The sequence below is a fragment of the Columba livia genome, chromosome 5 (genome assembly GCF_036013475.1).
Source record: "Columba livia isolate bColLiv1 breed racing homer chromosome 5, bColLiv1.pat.W.v2, whole genome shotgun sequence".
In the NCBI taxonomy this organism is placed as follows: Eukaryota; Metazoa; Chordata; class Aves; order Columbiformes; family Columbidae; genus Columba; species Columba livia.
In genome coordinates this window covers 12,185,594-12,205,498 of record NC_088606.1, presented here as the reverse complement: position 1 = coordinate 12,205,498, position 19,905 = coordinate 12,185,594, and the positions used below count along the sequence as shown (strand labels likewise).

The 19,905-nt window shown below is 39.0% G+C and overlaps 1 protein-coding gene across 10 annotated transcripts in view; it reads left to right on the top strand.

Annotated features, from left to right (window-relative positions):
* WDR20 (WD repeat domain 20) overlaps window positions 1-16,452 on the top strand; it is a 47,558-nt gene extending 31,106 nt beyond the window's left edge. For 2 of the 10 annotated variants that reach the window (XM_065063448.1, XM_065063451.1), the window contains exons 3-4: window positions 1,780-3,057; window positions 14,005-16,452. In XM_065063448.1, the coding sequence (XP_064919520.1) occupies window positions 1,780-3,057; window positions 14,005-14,058 (1,332 nt within the window). In that variant the 3' untranslated portion in view covers window positions 14,059-16,452. Of the gene's footprint in view, window positions 1-1,779 lie in introns of all 10 variants that reach the window. The other 8 variants (XR_010472753.1, XR_010472752.1, XR_010472751.1 and 5 more) reach the window with 8 other exon arrangements.
* Window positions 16,453-19,905: the final 3,453 nt, after the last annotated feature.

The window sequence follows — 19,905 nt, the reverse complement described above, 5'->3', positions numbered from 1 at the left end:
TACTCAAAACCTCCTTGGGGTAAAGATCAGGTTTGCAGGATTTTGGTACAGTGTTTGAGGTCATGTACCCAATATGATTATGGACTTAAAATGCCATTTCTAGTGTAAAAGTTGAGCATCTGCTCTAATGAGCAGAGGTTGTATGTCAGGTTGAGCTGCTTCAGTAGAGAAAGCAAGAATGATAATTTCACTTTGTTGCCATATTATTGGTAGTTTTGTAAGGAGAAGACTGTTGCCTAAAGCAAGGGCAGATGTTCCCTGTCCACATTCCCTTGGTATACCAGGTAACTTTCAGTCTAATATTTCTGGTATCACCATTACTGAGATGTGAATGATATCCATCAGTGAACACATGACCAACTATTTTAAATCTTGCAAGAGAGGCTAAGAATATGTTACTTTAAAACTACTGCATTTGATGAACAAAGTTACATTTCTCGGCTTTCAAGTACAACATGGCTAATTTAACCAATGAGAGATTACAGAATAGTCTTCCTGGTCTTATGCTGAGGTTGGCAGCAGCAAAAGTGTGTGCAAAAGTATAGTCTACAATGACAAGGTGCTGTTTTCCAGTGATAGTCACAGGCCTAGAATAGATAATAGTCCATGTATTATCCAGCAGTTTGTGGGTGTGGTGGGGTTTATTTGTGATAAAGAGCATAGCAAGATGTTTAGGGGATTTTTTTGCTGCTTTGTTTTTTTTTTAATGCTTTTGTAACTTGTTCTAGTGGTTCTTTGTATTTGCATTCTTGCCTTTTGTGTAGCTCAGCTCTTCTTTCAGCCTGTAGTTAATCCATACCGATTACAAATCTTGAATGTGCATGTAAAGAATTGTCTCCAAGTTGCAGTTCAGTGGTGCCATGGCTGACTTGGTAAGTTTTAGAAGCCCATCAGAACTATGCTAACAAACTCAAAAAGTCGAACTTCATCTCTTGGTTCTTACATCGTTGAAGACATAATGATCAGGAATGTTTGTTGTGTGTGTGTGTGTGTGTTCATTATTTTGCAATGATGGACTCTGTTAAAATGTTTTTCTTTTAAGGAAACTTCTTAATCAGGTGGTAACTGACAGTATTGACAGGTCCTTGACTAATGAATGAAAAGTAATTGGAGGGTGGGGATTCCAAGGTGAAGAGTACATTGTGCCTTCTGAATTTGGTGAACTCTGTGCATTTAGCTACTGACTTTCCAGCCCCATGATAACAGGGACACTGTGGTTGTAGCTTTTGCTCTCTGAATCAGTAAAAGCTGGTGAAGGCTCCTCATCCTCAAGCCTCCTTCTTTTTATTTTTATTTTTTTTCCAGAGAATGGATTTTATTTGCGATTTCAGATGAAACCATAGCCTAAATTTACTGTTGTTGATTTGTAACCTGTGTAGAACAGACGAATAACTGTCTTTTTTTCCCCTTTAGCTCATTCTGTGTTTTCTTGATTGTTTCCTTTTCATGCTCTTCAACCTTCACAGTGAAAAATAAACCTAAGAACACTACCTTTAGATTGATAACAACAGATTGGCTTGATTGAAGTGTATTCTTTGTCCAATGTGACTGGACCTTAATAATAACCTTTGGTAGCACATTGTCTAAAAATAATTTCCTCTTCACTGCCTGATAAGATGATAAGTTTTTGCAAATACAGTAACATAGCTCCTTTCCAGAAAGCTGAGTTCACCTTGGTTGTGTTGTTCCCCATCCTCCCCAGTAAGCTCAGATTTACAGTTAGTAATTAAAAAGTTAATTTTCAGACTTTCTGATGTGTATCTTCTTTGTTTTTCACAGAGACTAATAGACAAGTCCAGAGTAACCTGTGTAAAATGGGTACCAGGTTCGGAAAGCCTTTTCCTAGTAGCTCATTCCAGTGGCAATATGTACTTGTATAACGTGGAGCACACTTGTGGTACCACAGCCCCGCACTACCAGCTACTTAAACAAGGAGAAAGTTTTGCAGTTCACACTTGCAAGAGTAAATCCACAAGAAACCCTCTGCTTAAATGGACAGTAGGTGAGGGTGCCCTGAATGAATTTGCCTTTTCCCCAGATGGGAAGTTCTTGGCGTGCGTGAGCCAGGATGGTTTTCTTCGTGTGTTTAACTTTGATTCAGTGGAATTGCATGGTACAATGAAAAGCTACTTTGGAGGACTGCTCTGTGTGTGTTGGAGTCCCGATGGGAAATACATAGTGACAGGTGGAGAGGATGACTTGGTAACAGTTTGGTCTTTCGTGGACTGTCGAGTAATAGCGAGAGGCCACGGACATAAATCGTGGGTCAGCGTTGTCGCGTTTGATCCGTATACCACTAGTGTAGAGGAGAGCGACCCGATGGAATTTAGCGGAAGCGATGAGGATTTCCAAGACCTTCATTTTGGCAGAGATCGAGCGAATAGTACACAATCTAGGCTATCCAAAAGGAACTCTACGGACAGTCGTCCAGTAAGTGTTACGTATAGATTTGGGTCTGTAGGCCAGGACACGCAGCTCTGTTTGTGGGATCTCACAGAAGATATCCTCTTCCCCCACCAACCCCTCTCAAGAGCAAGGACACATACAAACGTCATGAATGCCACAAGTCCACCTGCTGGAAGTGGTGGAACTAACCCGGGAAGTAACGGAAACAGTATCACAACACCTGGAAACTCTGTACCCCCTCCTCTTCCACGCTCCAACAGCCTTCCGCACTCCGCAGTCTCAAATGCTGGCAGTAAAAGCAGCGTCATGGATGGTGCCATTGCTTCTGGCGTTAGTAAATTTGCAACCTTATCGCTACACGATCGGAAGGAAAGACACCACGAAAAAGATCACAAGAGAAATCATAGCATGGGACATATATCTAGCAAGAGCAGTGACAAACTGAACCTAGTTACTAAAACCAAAACGGACCCAGCTAAAACTTTGGGAACACCTCTCTGTCCCCGAATGGAAGATGTTCCCTTGTTAGAGCCTCTTATCTGTAAAAAGATAGCACATGAAAGACTGACTGTGTTAATTTTTCTTGAAGACTGTATAGTCACTGCTTGTCAGGAGGGATTTATTTGCACATGGGCAAGGCCTGGTAAAGTGGTAAGTTTTAATCCTTAATGCTGCATCAAAGAACTAGAACTCTGAATAGGTAGTTTTCTTGAAATATAAATGAATGTTGAATATAAAATTTCTTTATGCTTAATGTAAAAAAAAAAAATCCTCAGAGCCATACTTTTGGATACTGCATGCCATATTTCTGAATGATTTGAAGTGTCTTGGATACAGTTATTAAGTATAGTTGCCTTCCAGCAGGAGAAATAAATACTGTGCATCTAAACTATCGATCAGTGTTCTTATACTTAAGCATAACCACAATATGGTGAAAGCTATTTATGTAAAAATTGAAGTAAAACCTGTCAATCACTAAAATAATTATAATCCTTCTAATATTTTCTACAAAACACGTGCTCCCAATGAGAGTAGCTTACGAAAAGCTGCTGCTTTTAAGTCTAATGAGAAATGTGAGCCTCTGAAAAAATTAAAACCAAAGTGTTTCATTCCTCCATACTTTTCTGTGGTGGCCTGCCATTAATGTCAAACCACTTCCTATTAAAACATCAGCCATTTTATGCACAGATTTTACTGACTGTAGCTTATGCTTTTGAAATTGTGAGTCAGTATTATCAAGGAACTCTATTTTTAGCCAGGTGTGGATCTCTGTGTTTGTAAAGTTAGGGAAAGTCACGCAGAGCTTTCTTGACGCTTCAGTGTTACGTCACTCGGTTTTGTTCGGCAATTTGGTCATCGACAAGCTCGTGCTTTTTGGTGGCACCTGTTCTATCAGTTGAACCTTCTTTAAAATAGATCACTAATTTTAATTCTTGTTGTTAATGCACTTGAACACAGATAAAACTTTATTCCTCTTCTGTCCAATGTATAGAAGGCTAAGTTTTCAACGAAGCTAAACGTGATTATATTATTAAAAAGTACTTTGTGTTATGATAGCTTTGTTGGCCAGCAACATTGTAAAGGAATATAGCTATGAAAACATTACCAGAGTTAATCTAGCAAAAAGGACCAATATTTTTGTGAAAATTTCTGAAATGGAATGTAGGTTACCACCTAAAGAAAAAGAAATAGTCTGGTAACACCTGCATATTGCCACATTGGACAACCTAAATAAAAATCTGATGTTCATTAGGTGAAAACCATTTAGTTCATAAACCTGACTTTCGAAGTGGAGGTACTGTATATATTTATATACCACATCTTCATTGCCATAAGCTTTTAAGTTAAGCTGAATAATTTTTCTTAAAAGTGTTTGTATAATGTAGGTTTGTTATTGAATTTGCCACAACACGGAGAGCAATGTCTGCTCTGCATCTTAATGCTCACTTAAAGGTTGAATCTAAAACCAAGACTTGTAAACCCTTTCCTGGGAAGAAGGGAGGAGAGTATTACCTAAAAGCTTTTTTGCATGAGAACTACAGATCCAGCTGTAATTTAAGGAGAGGGAAAAAAAGAAAAAGCAAGCACCCCCAAAACACTAACCTATTTAAAATGTTTGTCCTAAGTGAAAATACTAAAGCAGTTGTGGCTTCTGTGACTCAGTGCAATTCACGTGTCTTATGAATTAACTTTATACGTGTACAGCAGTGCCTCCGATTTCTGTTGTGACCTATATTTTCTTTTTGTTCTAAAACCCCTTTGCATACAACTGAACACTACACTGTTAAATTGATTTTCAGTGGCTGAGGTGGGTTTTGTTAAGAGTGGGGATAACTTAAATATTTTTGTGTATTGACTTTGATTTGGAATATGACATTTCAAATATTTCAGAGATAAAGTATGCAGTACCAAAAATCAGGATTTATGTATTGGCCAATATGGAAAACTTTAATTACAGGTAAGTAATTTTCATACTGAGTTATCATTTTCAAAATTAATATATTGCACACTGATGTAAATGCCATATTGTTTAGGAAGTATTTACTTAGAAATTTTCAATGAATTTGTTCTTCTGTTTTCACTTGCATTTCTAGTGAGCTCACTCTGCTGGTAAAAACTAAATTTTGGTGACATGTTTACAGGGCTTTGATAGGACAATATTTGTGCCAGAAGGACATGATGAGCATCTTTTTTGTTTATAGGAAAGCACTTAATAATTTTATTTAACGAAAATTGTCAAAGTATAAAACACTCATGGTAATGTCTTTCTTACTGGGTTATATACCATTCATTTCTGTTTCGCCAGCTGTTTTATCCTAGCCTATTCCATTACTCTGGGGTTTAAAGCTGCTATTTCTAGTCTTCCTTTTGAAATATGGGTCCCCAAGTGATCTTAAAACTCCGTCACTTTTTTGTCTGCCAACTCTGGAGTGAAAGCCTCTGAGTCTTGCTGTTTTTTCCATCATTGCCTCAAAAGGCCTTCATTAAATTCGGGCCACTGCCAGCCTAGAGAAAGGATTGGATGGAAAACTGAAGCAGGCTTGCAGTGTCTAATGGAATTTCCATTGGGCCAGCACTACCTTTGCCTCTCATTTTTAACAGCCCTCAAAAGACACTCTGGATAATTGGACAATGTATGACAAGTTCTCTTCACTTTTGTGGCTGGGCTTAGCGGAAAAAAAATCCAGAAATATCTCTTCAGCTGTGATCCTTATGAAATCTTATGGGCTGTACAGTGCTCTGAGTGTCCCGGCTGTTTATAAACTTCCCAAATTACTGCTTTGGTGTGCGGATAATCATACCTTGAGTTTCCTCACTGGATCTGCCATCCTTGTGTTGCACTTCCTCAGCTCTTTTACCAACTCCCAGTCAGAGTGAGGTGAAGTGAATGGCAAAACTCCATTAGAAACGAGTGAGGCTCAGGGTTCGTTAGTTTCCATTTTTTTTTACTCTGTGTTAGCCTGTTTCTGTGGAAGAAAGTTCAGGGTGATGAGAACAATAGGCTGCCTTAACAAGAGTATGAACTTTCTTCTCAACGTGGCGACAATGAGCTGCCGCCTCTCCCCCTTGTCTTTCCCAGGCCCTGAGGGGAAACCCAAATGGGATTGTAGAACTGTTGCACGAATCTGAAAACATACAAAAATAATTTTAAGGGTACCAAGTAAATTTCCAAGGTAAATTTCATGTGCTATCTTCATAGCTACTTCAAACTGAATTACATGACCCGCAGAAGCATTTACGTTAAAAAAAAATCCACAAAACCTCTGAAAAACCAAAGTGGGACCTGGATGTGCAAAACAAGTTTTCTCTTAACTTAACGATCAGAGGAAGTATCTATGTGATTTCTGTGTTTGACTTTAGAATTAAGTGTTCACCATCTTGTACAGGGACTCCGTTTTATCTAAATGGAAGTTGCCGATGGGTTGTTTCCTTTGTGAGGAAGCTCAAGGTAAGATTGGCCGGCAGGATGAGCAGGTGAAATGGCCGTGTATAACCTAGCAAGATAAACATGCTACCATTTTGTAAAACAAATGCACATGGAATTTATTTATTTGACTTATTGTACAGGAAAACTTAGACTTAAATTATAACATCCTTGAATTTTCTAGTTAACTACAATTGTAGTACAGTATCATGTTTTAGTATGACTTCTGTTTTAGTGAAAGTACTTAAACATTCATGTACTATATTTGAGTGAGATGAGCAGCTATACATACTAATTCTTCCTCAGTGGAAAGGAGCATTTCATCATTACAATTGAAGTTCAATTGCTGGTATTTAAGTACTATCAAATAGATTTCTTTCAACGTGATACGGTATCTGTATAAACTTCAGGGATGATTATAGTAAAACTGAAACACAGCTCTATGACTTCAGGTTACCATGCTAAAATTTGAAGCTTTCTGTAATGTGCATAATGGCAAAGTTGCACATAGCATACCCGCATTATCAGGGGGAATTTAAACCTAGTACACTGGTGTGATATTTATAGCAAGGTATGTGTGTGTGCGTGTGTGAGGAGGTGTGACTAGTGGCTCCAGTAAAGCCAGGAGAGATCATAACCCTGTAAAGGCTTTATGATGAGGATGTCTGCATTAGGAAATAACATGACTTTTACTAAACACTTTTTAGAAACCCCATGTTCTGGATTATCACCTCTTAAAATTTGATTATGTACTTGGAATGACTGTATGTGTCTGCCCCTTTAACAACATAAAGCTACTAAATTAATATTTAAAATGCTGACCTGCTTATGTTACAATAATAAAATTTGTGTCAGTTAATTTACTGTCAATTTACATGTAAAGATTAAACCATTTTTTTCTGCATTTTATGAATTCTGTATACTGGAGTTTGTTCAAGATTGACGTGTTAGGTGATACTGTACAAAATTGTATTGACTACCTTTAGTGAAAATCAAAAGTAAAATTCATATGTATTTCCTTTTTACACTTCCATCTAATTTCTTGACAACTTGAATAAATTTCATAGAGCCTTTCTAACATGAACTATTGTTAATTTAACTGTTGCAATAATTAAGCTTTAAGAAGTGTTGTTGGTATATTTATAATTTTAAGAAGATCATGTTTGTTTCATACTGCTTATTTTTAGCTGTTCTATTGTCACTGTTACAGCTGAAGAACTTTACTAAATACTTGACATTACAAAATAACTTGCTGGGGTTGTCTTCTGTATACTGATGTTAAATAAAAATGTGTGATTGAACTGTAAATGTAGATAACTTTCAATAGTCCTTTCCACATTTGAGTTTTAATTTATCTGCAGTCCTTAGGTAGTCTTACGCTGTCATACTGTGCTGAACAAATGGCCACAACGAAAGCTGTTAACTTGCCATCTTTTAAAATAAGAAGTTGGTCGCATCCTGTAACCTGCTCTGAGTAAATGTTTCATTTCATCTCAAGACGATGCATATGTTTTGGTGTTCAAATCTTGCTGATAAGGTTGTGTCTCATTATATTTATTTTTTAGGACTAGAGTAATATGACATAGAATGCTTCATTAAACCACTTATCAAACTTGCTTGAACTCAGATTCAGTAAAACATGGACATGGATGTATCTGGCTTCTCTCTGCCTACCTGTCGAACAGGAGCTGGGACGGAGCGTTGTGGTTCCTTCTAGGACTCTACAGGAGCTCTTTCCGCCATGGACTCTGGTGCAGGGAATGTTCTTTGTTCCAGCTCTGGATCTTGGCATTTGCCTAACGAATGCTGAACTCACAGCCCTCAGGACGTGGCTCGCTCAGATGATTCAACTGTTTTCTGTCTAGAGAAGCTGTGGCCAGTCTAGAACTAAACTGGTCTGAACTAGAATCAAACTTGTCTAAAACTGGTTGCAAAATTTCTTGGAACCAGTTTAGGCAAAGACTTAAGACGTTGCCCTTCCATCTGGTGGACTAGGAATTGCATCACCCTCACAGCAGCGGTTCTGTGTTAACCAGTGAAGGCGCCAAGCCAATGAGACTTGCTCCAGTGTTTCGAAGGCACTTTTGAGATATTTCACTGAACAAGTCAGTTACTTTGGGCCCAGTCCAACTGACGCAGGACTCTCTTTGTCTCTTAGGCAAAAATACTCTGTAGACTAAAGCTGAGGGGATTCTTTCTTATGTGAACATGAGAACTTTCTGGTACTTCAGAAGGTATTGATTGACCACTATGGTGGTCTATATGTATAACAAGTATGTATGTTTAAGAACAAGTGCCAATGCAGGAACAAAATGAAATCTGTTCTGAAAGCTGCTGGGAACATCCAGTTCTATCAAATGGTGCAAGAACGGTTGGTCAAACCAGTCTCTCAGCAGTCAGTGTGAGCACAAACAAAACCTCCACGAGCTCTGTGGCCGCAGAAGATACTTGGGCAAAAGATGTCTGGGATCTTGGACGTGTAATCTTGTTTGTCTTTATTTAATAACATTACACAAGCTTGTCAAGGAAATAACTTGTATGATCACTTTATTTTCCGGGTTTTGAAGTTGGATTTTTAGATAGGGACTGGTCCACCTTATCAAATTAATTTCGCTCATTCCTTCTCCAGCTGAGATCACACTTCTTTTACAACTAACCCAAATGGGTTGCCTTAAGTCATATGCTTTGCTTTGACGTTCTCCCTGGTTTATCTCAACTTTGTTATTTTCTAATTCTGAAAATTTTAAACCTTCCGGATTTTTGTAGGCTGAGGAAGCTGGAGAAACAACCATTCTAAGCACGTGAGCCTTTGCTGCATAAATGAAGCTTGAGGTCCCATTGCTCAAGCCAGATCAGGTTTCTGCTTCCCAGCACACAAGCAGTTGCATCTTTTCTTCCTCTTGAACATGCATGTCTTCCATTTGCCAGCCATATACTCGTCTTGAAGTCATCTTGCTCGTACCCCTAGACAGATTTTTAGGTGGCTTTAGCTGGCTGGTTTTCTAGCAGCCTTCAGTTTTCTGTTTGTCGACAATGAGTGAAATGGTGATAAGTGTCTGTGAGGGGAGAAACTCCTTTATCTGCACAGAAGAGAAGCTGCAAGTGAAACCTCCTTGATGCCCCTACAGGCTTTTACAAGATCTGGTGTCAAATGGTTTAAACATTCCTATTTTTCTGTAACACTGTTCGAACAAAAAAAAGAAGGTGAGGAGACAAACGGAAGACAAAGAATGTATTTCAGAGTCTGTTTAGGGAATGTGTAGGCTGTGTAAAGATGGGTATCTTTGCTGTATCCTCCCAAATCCCATACAAAATATTTCTCTTCAGTATGTTATGTGAATGTTCAGCAGGCACTTCCCTGAACATTCTCAGTTAATTAATATGATGACTCCGTTAGAGATTAATATCTGATTTAGTGAGTATATGGAGCTCAGAGGCTTATGCTAATAAATGCTGATTCATTTGGATAAGAAACTGTTGGAGATTTTGTTCATGCAAATCTTAAAACCAGTTTGGCTGATCTGACTACAGAATTATACATGTGAAAAATATCATTCTGTTTTAGCATATTATTATTTCTCCAATACTGTATTGGACTGTGGACTCTTGGCAAGCAAAGGTCTCAGTCCAGGTTACGTTTTCAAATTACACCAGGAATATCTCAGTTCTGGACAAGAATAAACAACCCATGGAATATTCCTCAAATAATGAATTCTGATTATTTCATTTACTGGCAATAGCAGAAATGTTTTAACAAATCAGTGCCATTTTTGTATAGGTATTCATTCAGCTATTTTAAAAATTGGTTTAATTGCATTAGTGTACTACGAGCCCTTTTAAACTATACATGCCCCAAAGGGTGGGTTTGTTGTTCGTGGTGTTGGTTTTTGTTGGTTGGTTGTCATTGTTTTACATTGGTTGGTTGTTACATTAGACCCTTTGCTTTGTTTTTTCTGCCTTTCAATTCCAAACCAGAGAACAGGAAAGCCGTGCAGAGCTCGGACATCCAGCAAGTTACCCAGGGTCAGCTGAGCTGTTCCATGTTCCCATAGCCGGCTCATGTGTCCAGACTTGCAGTTTATTATCTAGATTAGTGAAACTGCATATGACTGCATCTTTGGCTCCAATTAATCCTGTTCTAATTTGTATGAAGAAAATACTAACTCGGTAGTTACTGATGGCTTTTTTTCTACTTAATAGTATCATCCTGATTTTTTTTTTCATACAGCAATTACATGCTGATCTTTCATATAATTAATTTCTGTTGTGAAACCTCGTGTTTCATGTATTTGGAAAAAACCCCGTATATTTGGAACAGCCCCGGCAATGGGTGCGGTTTGTGTTCAATACTCTCAATACATTGCTGACTGACCTGAGAATAACAGCTCCGGCCTCTGCCCAAGCAGCACGTTTCAGCCCCAGAGAGTCTCTTAAGGTGGCAGATGATGTAGCACCTGCTTGGAGGGCCCTCTCGGCGGTGCTGCTGAAGGTTGTTTCACCAAACTCCTGACGTGGGTCTCACAACTGTTCCATTTCCCACCCCCTGCTAGACCCCCCTGCTGACAAAATGCTACTACTAATAAAAAGCTACATTTATTTCCATACATTTGAACAGTTTCTCTGTTTCTGCTGCTTGCTCAGTATGATCTGTCAGTTCTTAAACTTGAAGCTGATGCACGGTACTGCACAGCACATCTGCAGCTGGCGCATCTCGGCTCATGTTTTCTGTCCCGGCTGTTAAACTCCGCAGCTTTAAGTTGCGGCGTCTTTTGTTCCCTCTTTTACCACCTGGTTGATGAATCTGGGTGGTTTCATCGCAGAAGGCACTGAAGTCCAATGTCTTTATTCTTTTTTTTACAGGCAGGAGCTTTCTATATTTTTTCATAGCCTTATCCATTGTAATATTCCCAGAGAACGTGCTTACAGATACTCTAGTCCCACACCATTTGTATTACAGATCAGACTCTTATAGAGTGACTTTTGTATCAAAACTGTAACTGGTTTTGAGCCCTCACTTGTGTTTCTAACGTGGCTTTATCCTCTGTTACACCCAGCGTAACTTCTTAAATGGCCTTGCTTGAAAGGCTCTGAAATAATGGCAAAATTCTATGTAATCTTTTTTGTTACTCGAGATCCCCTGAGAACACTCACCACTCAGGTGAAACTTCTGTGCCTGAAACCCAAATTCTTATTCTTGCTTTTTGTGTATTAACATCTAAGGTCTAAGATGTCTTCTGACATTAAGTACTTGGAAGAACTCATAACATTTCTGATCTCTGTCACGAAAGTGAAGTTCTGGAATATCCTGGTCAAGTTTTAAGGCACTACCTGCAAAGTTTTTGAAATGTCTCTTTGCAGTAGCACAAGGATATTGATGTTGAGCTTCTTGCCGCTTTGGTGTTCCTCTGGCTCGCCTGAGGAGTTACAGAACTAATTCAGAGCAAGGATTGAAATACAAGGAGCTCCGAGTATGGAGTTCCTTGGAGCCACCTGCACTGCGCTCGTGCTTTTCAAAGCAGGGAGTGTTTGTGCCTGGGAGACCAATGCAGGACTGAGCGACTCCTTGTTCCCAGTCTTGGAACCTGAATTCCAGAGGGTCTGGCAGTTCACAGGGAACAGGGCACCGCGCTGAATTTCTGTACGTGCTGCTTGTTTCTAGAGGGGTTGTAGGGAAATGAATGACTCTTCATTTTGCTTCCCAACCATTGGTTAGATGACAGTGTGAATCGATACTAGAACAGCGCTCATCTCTCTTCATCCGTAGAGCGTGGTTATGAGCCTGCTGAAAACCACTTCGTATTATGCCATCCCTAGTACTTTCTGTGTGCTGATAAAGCACCTATTTGCATATGAACAGTTTGGATCACTGATTTATTAAAGGCTGAAGATAATACCTCTGGATGCCTTTTTCCAGGGTACTTGCAAGTTGTGTGGTGGATGCAATTTTCTGGCAAGAAAGGCCTTCCAGTTGCTGCTGGATTTAACAGACTTCTGCAGAATGCTTTGGTAACGAACTATAGAGTTCTGACTCATCTTCGTCACTATAGAACACAACTTTCTTGGTAAAAATTCTCAGAAGTGCTTCCGTTGTTTTCTCTAAAATTCTGTCTTCACCATCTGTTCCGTAACTAATAACTGGGGAACTTTTTGTTCTCTTCTCATGAAGTATGCAGTATCTTTGCACATCCTGAAGGTTCATCAGGTTTAAAGACCAACCCACTCCAGTCTCTACCTCAGCAGTGTTTGAATCAGATATCCACGACATAAACAGGTCAAAAATAAAGTGTTCCACCTTTTGCAGGTGTGATCTGTCGAGAGCACCAAATTGTGCCACGTAACTTATTATATATAAACGTGATATCAAATGTGTGCGTGTGCATATACATACACACACACCGTCTGCTGTAAATCCTACAAATGTTCATCACATGTCTGAGCTGGTAGATGTTTTTTACAAAGAAGAACTATGGTTTTAGTGGAAACGTGATGACCTGAACGCAGCCGGTCCAGCCCTCCTTCCACCTGCGCCCTCGCTGGTCAGGGTTTCCTTCCATCAGCCATGACCTTCCAGCTCCTGCATCCAAGCAAGAAAGAGCTCCTGTAGATTCTGAAGATGGGACCTAATTCTCCATTGTGCTAATTGCTGCCTGAGCCTGTCTAGTTTGATGGATCTGAGTCACAGGATCTTAGTTTTGAGGTAAGAACCTGTGATGGTGGCTGTTCAGAGGAAGCGCTAAAAGTGCATTTATTGTGCCTACGCGGCGAGGAGTCGCGCCGTGAAACTCGTTTGTGCTTCCAGCTTAGCTGCTCTCGTGCTCCTCAGCCTGCTGGCGCTTGTTAAAATTAAATATCAACCTTTGCAAGAGGACTAAATTGTATTTTGATATTAAGCTTTTCCTACATAAGTCTGATACATGATTTTATGTGAGTGATTAAAAAGGGGCTACTCTATGTAAATGAAAAATGGGATCTATCCATCGGTGTCTGTCTGTAAGGTGTAGTTGCATTAATCCGGAGCAGCAGCCTCTGTCTAGCAAGTGGTGCTGTGCAGTGGCGGGATTACGTCTGAAATGAAGTGAGCTTCATTTTATTTGACCGGTGACATAGTTAAATGAGCTGGTGGAAAAAAGGTTTTCCTGAACGCAAGCTTAAATTGTGATGGGAAATCTTTACTGAACTCTTGCTCAGCGTTTCATTCTCTTATAAAATTACCAAAATAAATATTTGGTTAGATAATCTATTTTTCTATTCAAAGCTTGTAATATTCAAGAGCATATAAGAGATCAGAGCGTTTTCCTGTATCAGGTTAGGTGTCAAACTTGTTAATATTGGAACAGGTTTGTTTGTTGCTACCCTAATAAAATGCTGATCACATTTTTGGTGTATGGTTTTTACAGTTTCACAGTTCACAATGACTCAGAATGTAAGGTAGATTAAATCAAATTGATCGTGTGTCCGAAACGCACACGCTTCCTTACTTACTGAAAGCTCTTTTGTGCTGCTTGACCGATACAGTAGTGGCTTAGATTTGTCGTAGGAAAGACGGTGCTGATGTCTCAAGTAAGCAAGTGATGGTAAAAATAAATTGTACTCATTTTAGCTTCAGGCTAAGAACTTTATAAAATCAATGTCAGGTTCTCTTGCTGGATTAATGTAAACTGCTTTGTTTGCAGGGTTTATTGTCATCCCAAAACCAGGCCAATTCTCCAAGTGGAACTGTAGTATAGCCAGCACACTACTGCTAGCAAACCTCTGAACGCAGGACAAGAAGTAATGACAGTGGAACCAGGAGCTGTTCTTCAGGCAAAGAGCATCACAAATTCTAATGTGGTAGAGTGTAAACATGGAGTTATGTGAATCACATAGTAATTTGCAAAGGCATAATGTAATGAGTTCTTATTACAGCTAATACTGCTAGGCTGCTCACCCAAGGAAGAGTTTTCATTTGGAAAAAGATTAAAAATGCTTCCTTTGGTGCTGCAGAAAAAAAAAAGTAACATTTTTGGTTTTCTTTATACTTTTCAAGTCCAGTGTAATTTAATCTCTCTCTATAAATATATAAATAAAAGTTATATATATATATATATAGTGTAAAATAAAGTATGTTTCTTAAATTCAAGTAAGTTCAATGGTTAAACTAGTACTTCACCATTGTTTATTTTGCACTGATTTTTTTAACCAGAGATGGCTAGAAGACAGCCTGGAATGCACTCATGGCAAATGAAAGTCATTACTTTCTGGCTTCAAAATGTTATTCAGGAAGATGGATGCTGCAATCGTAGATTTTTAAAACAAACTTGTTTTGCACTTAAATAGTTTAATGCTAATAGAGAATTACTTTAAAATTGGTGTCCAGACACCAGAAAAACTATGTTGTGGAGAAAAGAACCTTTGTATCTATTAAACATTTATTTTAATATTGTTGTTTCCAACTGCAATCGGCTCTGTATTATATGTATAAATAATGTAATTCAGTGATGGGGGAGGGGAGTAATGGATCATTACACTAGCAATTCTCATTCATTTAAGAAAGTGATATTTCTAATTCAGAAAATACATATTAAACTATCTTGAATATGCATTTTGTTTACTTTCTGTTCAAATTCCATCACTTTAAATGTAATCAATCCTTTGTTGAATTAAATGTTTGGTACAAAAATATCATCTAAACTTTGTAGAACAAATTCCTTTCAAACATATCTCATCTGGAATATTCCTTCATATTTAATATAGTCAAACGTCAATTAGGAAAGTGAAATAACATTGTTCTGTTCTCATTCTTAACGGTTTATCTCTAAATACATCATACAGTGGAAAGCTCACAGGCACCTTTGCGGGGCAAGGATTTTGTAATCACATAGTCCCGTATATTTGTCTCAGGAGCTCCAGCAGTGGTAAATGTCCACACTTTGACTTGACAACCCAAAATCAGGTCAACTGATTGGAGTAGATGCACTTCTGAGACAACTTGTCTTAAATCCAGCATCTCGTTTGTAATTCCACGCTCTTAAACTAAGCGTTACGGAGATAGATCTATCTCTGTGTACAGTTTCACGCTGCTTGTCCGAACACACGGTATTTTTAAGCACTCAGCAACAGAACACGTGAATTGTTTTCAGTTCTTCTGGAGATTAAAGAAGCCCCGAAAGCTGTAGCTCCGTGTCAAGCCCCAGAATGACCGAAGCATCCCCCGGTCTGGTCCCTGTGCAGCAGCAGGGGCTGCGGCTTGGGCTGGATCACGGCGGGTGGTGGGACAGGGGCCACTGGCCCGAGCGCGCGGCCGCTGGACCCCGGGCACGCGGGGATGCCCTTCCAGCTTCCCAGCAATACAGCTGGGTAGAACTCCTTAAATTGCAAGTAGATTATAGACACTTTCAGACACGAGAAGTTACGTTTTTCGGGAAATAAGTGAAAAATTCAGGTGAAACAACCCCAGTGGCTACTTGCAACTTGGTCTTTTTTTAGTAATGCAGCTGGCGTGTAGAAAACTGCCAGGTGAGTTTAAAAGGTGGCATTTAGTTTGTCTACATTAAAGACGGAGCTGTACTTTACAATTCTTATCTACTTACGTTCTAAAATACGATGAACGGGGAAAATACAACTGAGCAGGATTATTGTTCAGAAGTTTTATTAACATAGCAGGTTTAACTGTTAAAATACAGATAAACCTCATCACTGAAAACTAGTGTAGTTATCTCCCTGTAGACTTCTTTTGTATAAAAAGTGCTTCATATGGTCCGAGTCAAAATGAAACAGTTGAGAAAATATACATACACTTCCTTCAGCTGGAAAAACACAAAACCAGTATGGAAAGGACCGTAGTATCCAACACTGGGCTAATAACAGCAGCTACTTGCATATCTGTGTGCAGCGTGTCCCTGCTACAGGTCACAGTTAAACAGCACACAAGCAGTGTATGTGGGGGTTTTTCTCATCTGCTTCTTTACTATTAGGCAATCACCGAGAAGCTTGAACTGTCCATCCCACCCTTTATTCCATAGGGAAAGAGAATATTTTAGGAAGAAAAGGGATACTAATAACTTACCTGGAAAGAACTTAGGAGTTTTCTAGTATAGATACAGCTCTTAATAAATAATTTCTTCCTACTACGTTAAAAAAAATAGAAGTGAGTGGAACACAGATCATCTCAATATGGAATTTAGGTGGATGAATGAGGGTAGAAAGAACACTTGTAGTTTAAAGTTGAGTGTATTTTAACTATAAAGAAGGTGGGAAAACTTAAGTTTCCCTACTGGTCCAAGAGCCAGAGAAGTGTGAGCTGCCTCCAGAGCGTAACGGCAAAGAGCTTGTAATGAAACAAAGGCCCGTGCAGCACTGTTTGTGCCAAACCGTGTGAGATCCACTTGAAGGCATAAAATAAATGAAGCAAACATTCCAATGTGGTCCTTCACTTCAGATTTCCAATTTTCATAGCAAAAAAATCATCTGCTGAATGTGAAATTGCCTTTTTCGTTATAACAGCCTGACAGCCCCAGATACACAGTACACGAGAGAGAATTACTGGTGACATCCAAGATATTACTCTGATGGCTTTTCTCCCCAAGTTAAAACTTACCAAAAATTCTGACTTAATCCTTTTTCAAAAGAACAACTGCTTTCCTGGTGTATGAATAATTACCTACCTGATAAATGAATTACAGAAGCAAATGGTTGCAAATAGCACTTCCAAAAGCAGGCAAGTATCTTGCACCTACACGATCTGAAGGATTTTATTTTTTTTTAGTTGAAATATTTAAACTTCAGCATCTGTGGTTTGGTGTTTCCAGAAAAAGCTTATGGGAAGCTACCAAGACAGTTAATACATCTCCATCAGCAACGTCCTCTTGATAATATGAGCTGTAGCCTGCTGTATAATGCTGGGTAAGAGAGCGCTGGGTCTGCATGATCAGTCAAATGTGGGTAGCAGGATTTGACCTTTTTTTTCTCTTTTTAATCTTGTAAGAAATTAATAACTGCAGAGAGCAAAATCCCTCAGATAAAGTAAGTTACCTATTTTTAGGCTATCACTTTTACTGCTGCACGCCATGCTCAACTATGTTAGCCCCAAGCAACTCACCATCTTCCTCTCTGGAAGAATAAGCTCATGGCACCTTCTGTTCTGAGTTCCAAAGGTAAGAAATTGGAGGTTACAGTTACGCTGTGCTGTCTGTGGAGCCGCACTCCTTATCTCCATTTCCGAAGCTCAGCATCACACCTTTTATAAATATAAACCTATGCTAGGTGTGTGTATATATATATATATATATATGTAAACCTATGCTAGGTATTCGAACAAATACTGCATTACCGTATTGTTCTCTACCTGTTCTGTAAGTATAAGCTGCTAATGTGAAAGCATGAGGAAGTGGGGAGATGATTAAGTGTAACAGAGCAGTAAAACCAGTCACTCTGCCTTTATGTGTGTGTGTTCCGCACTTGGAGGTACCATTGTCAGGAGCATATTTTCTGCTTAGGACTGGAGGCAAGGACAACATCCCTCTAGTATAAGTTCCAATAAAATAAGAAGAGCAGAACTGTTATGTTTTCTGCTGTTTAATTCTCCCTTTATAAAGATGTTCTCACTCTACTGGTATAGGATACTTCCTCCAATAAACCTCTGCTTATGTATTTGTTCAGTCCTAGTAAGAGAAAACTACTCTGGCACACATCAGGCAACTGGCAGCGATACAGGGTTCCCTGCAGAGCCTTGTTCATGTGCTACAGCCTCATTTTACAGGAGTTCTTGCCAGGGCTGGGATGTTTTTTCTGTTACTGTTAATGAGATTCTGAAAGTTTGCTATGAAGAAGTGGAATAAAATGAGTAAAGGTACAGTAGGCTGTGATGCAGGTGCAAGATATTCAACCGGGATAGTCAAAATTGAATTGACACTAACAAATTACTCCCACAATATGTACCACAAACATTTAGCATGCTAATATTTTCACATTAAAAAAAAACAACTGCTAGTAAATGTCATGTTGATTCTCAGTACGGTGTGAAAATACCTTCTTCGAAACAAAAAATAAACATAGTATAGACAAGTGCTTTTAAGCAGTAGATCTCAAAAGGATTCATACGGAACTTATGAGCTTCCCCACAATGGAAAGCTACAATGTGGAATTGGGTGTGCTTGGAGTTATCTGGCAGCTGAATGGTAGAACAAGGAATAGGCTTTAATGCCGTCACAACAGAATCCTGCAAGTGCTGAGATGGCAAAAAACAACGAATCAACACCACAATAAAAAAGCCATGTATTGGATAACCTCTAATTGAGTGAGAAGAATCATTATTTTCACAAATGCGTAGCCTAATAAAATCTCAGGAGAGCTGAGAGCATATTGGGCTAGTATTTTTATAAAATCTTAATATGTATTTTACTGCATTGTTTGAGCTGCATCTTAACAGATTAGAATAATTAGTTTGCCTGAATTTAGAGCTTCAATCTCAAATTGTCGCTTAGGGTTTGGCTTAGTGACTTTATCGAGATCTGCTCCCCGCAGTGTTGTTTCGTGGTGCCGAACCAACCTGCCCGTCCCTGCCCGCCTCCTCCCTGCCTGCTTTTCACTTGTTGGTTGCACAGCAGATTTTGAACAGCAGCAGCAATCCCAGAGCTGTTTGGTTACTTGAAAAAGAGTTGATCACTTCCCGCTTATGAGCAGAGTAACTTTTGGAACTATTTGAAAAGTTATTTGCAAAACGTGTCTTGCACACATACTTGGTAGGCAGAAGATATTTAAACCCCACGCTAAGTATGACTTGCACACTCATTTGTTTTTTAAATAGCAGAACTGTTTTGTAACACATCACCAAATTTAAATGTTGCAGAATTATTATTGCAACTTTTTAGGAGATCTTGGGAGTTTTAAAATCATCGGTATCAAACTACAATAGCTACTCTTTGGAAGTAAGATTTAACTCTTTTAACTCTTACCTTCATAGGACTAGAAAACAGTAACGTTGTGTTAAATTGTTACTGATCTGTGTGCAACATTTCTGAACCATGGTAAGATAGGTGTCCTCTAAGCAACTTGCTGCAGTATCAGTCACTGTGAAAATTTTTGATTAAGATCAATGGTTTGAATAAAACTATTACTGAATTTTCATAGAATCATAGAATTGTTTTGGTTGGAAGAGACCCTCAGGATCATCGAGTCCAAGCATAAGCAAACTGTAGCACTAAACCATGTCCCTAGGAACCTCGTCTAAATGTCTTTTAAACACCCCCAGGGATGGTGACTCCCCCTGGGCAGCCTGTTCCAGTGCCTGACAGCCCTTTCCGGGAAGAGTTGTTTCCTAATATCCAATCTGAACCTCCCCTGGCACAACTTGAGGCCATTTCCTCTTGTCCTATCACTTGCTTTATTTGCTTTTGAGTCGGATAAGAAGTTGCTTTAGCTTTTAGCTAGATTATAGTTATATAAAAACATTCAGGAACTGCATCAAAATCAAGTATCTCATATGACTGCATAATTGCACATTCTCAATAAAACTTGAGATTGAAGTCATTGAATACGGGAGGTGAATACTTTCCAGAACTGATGGAGAAATAAAAATTTTTAACATCTAAAAAATA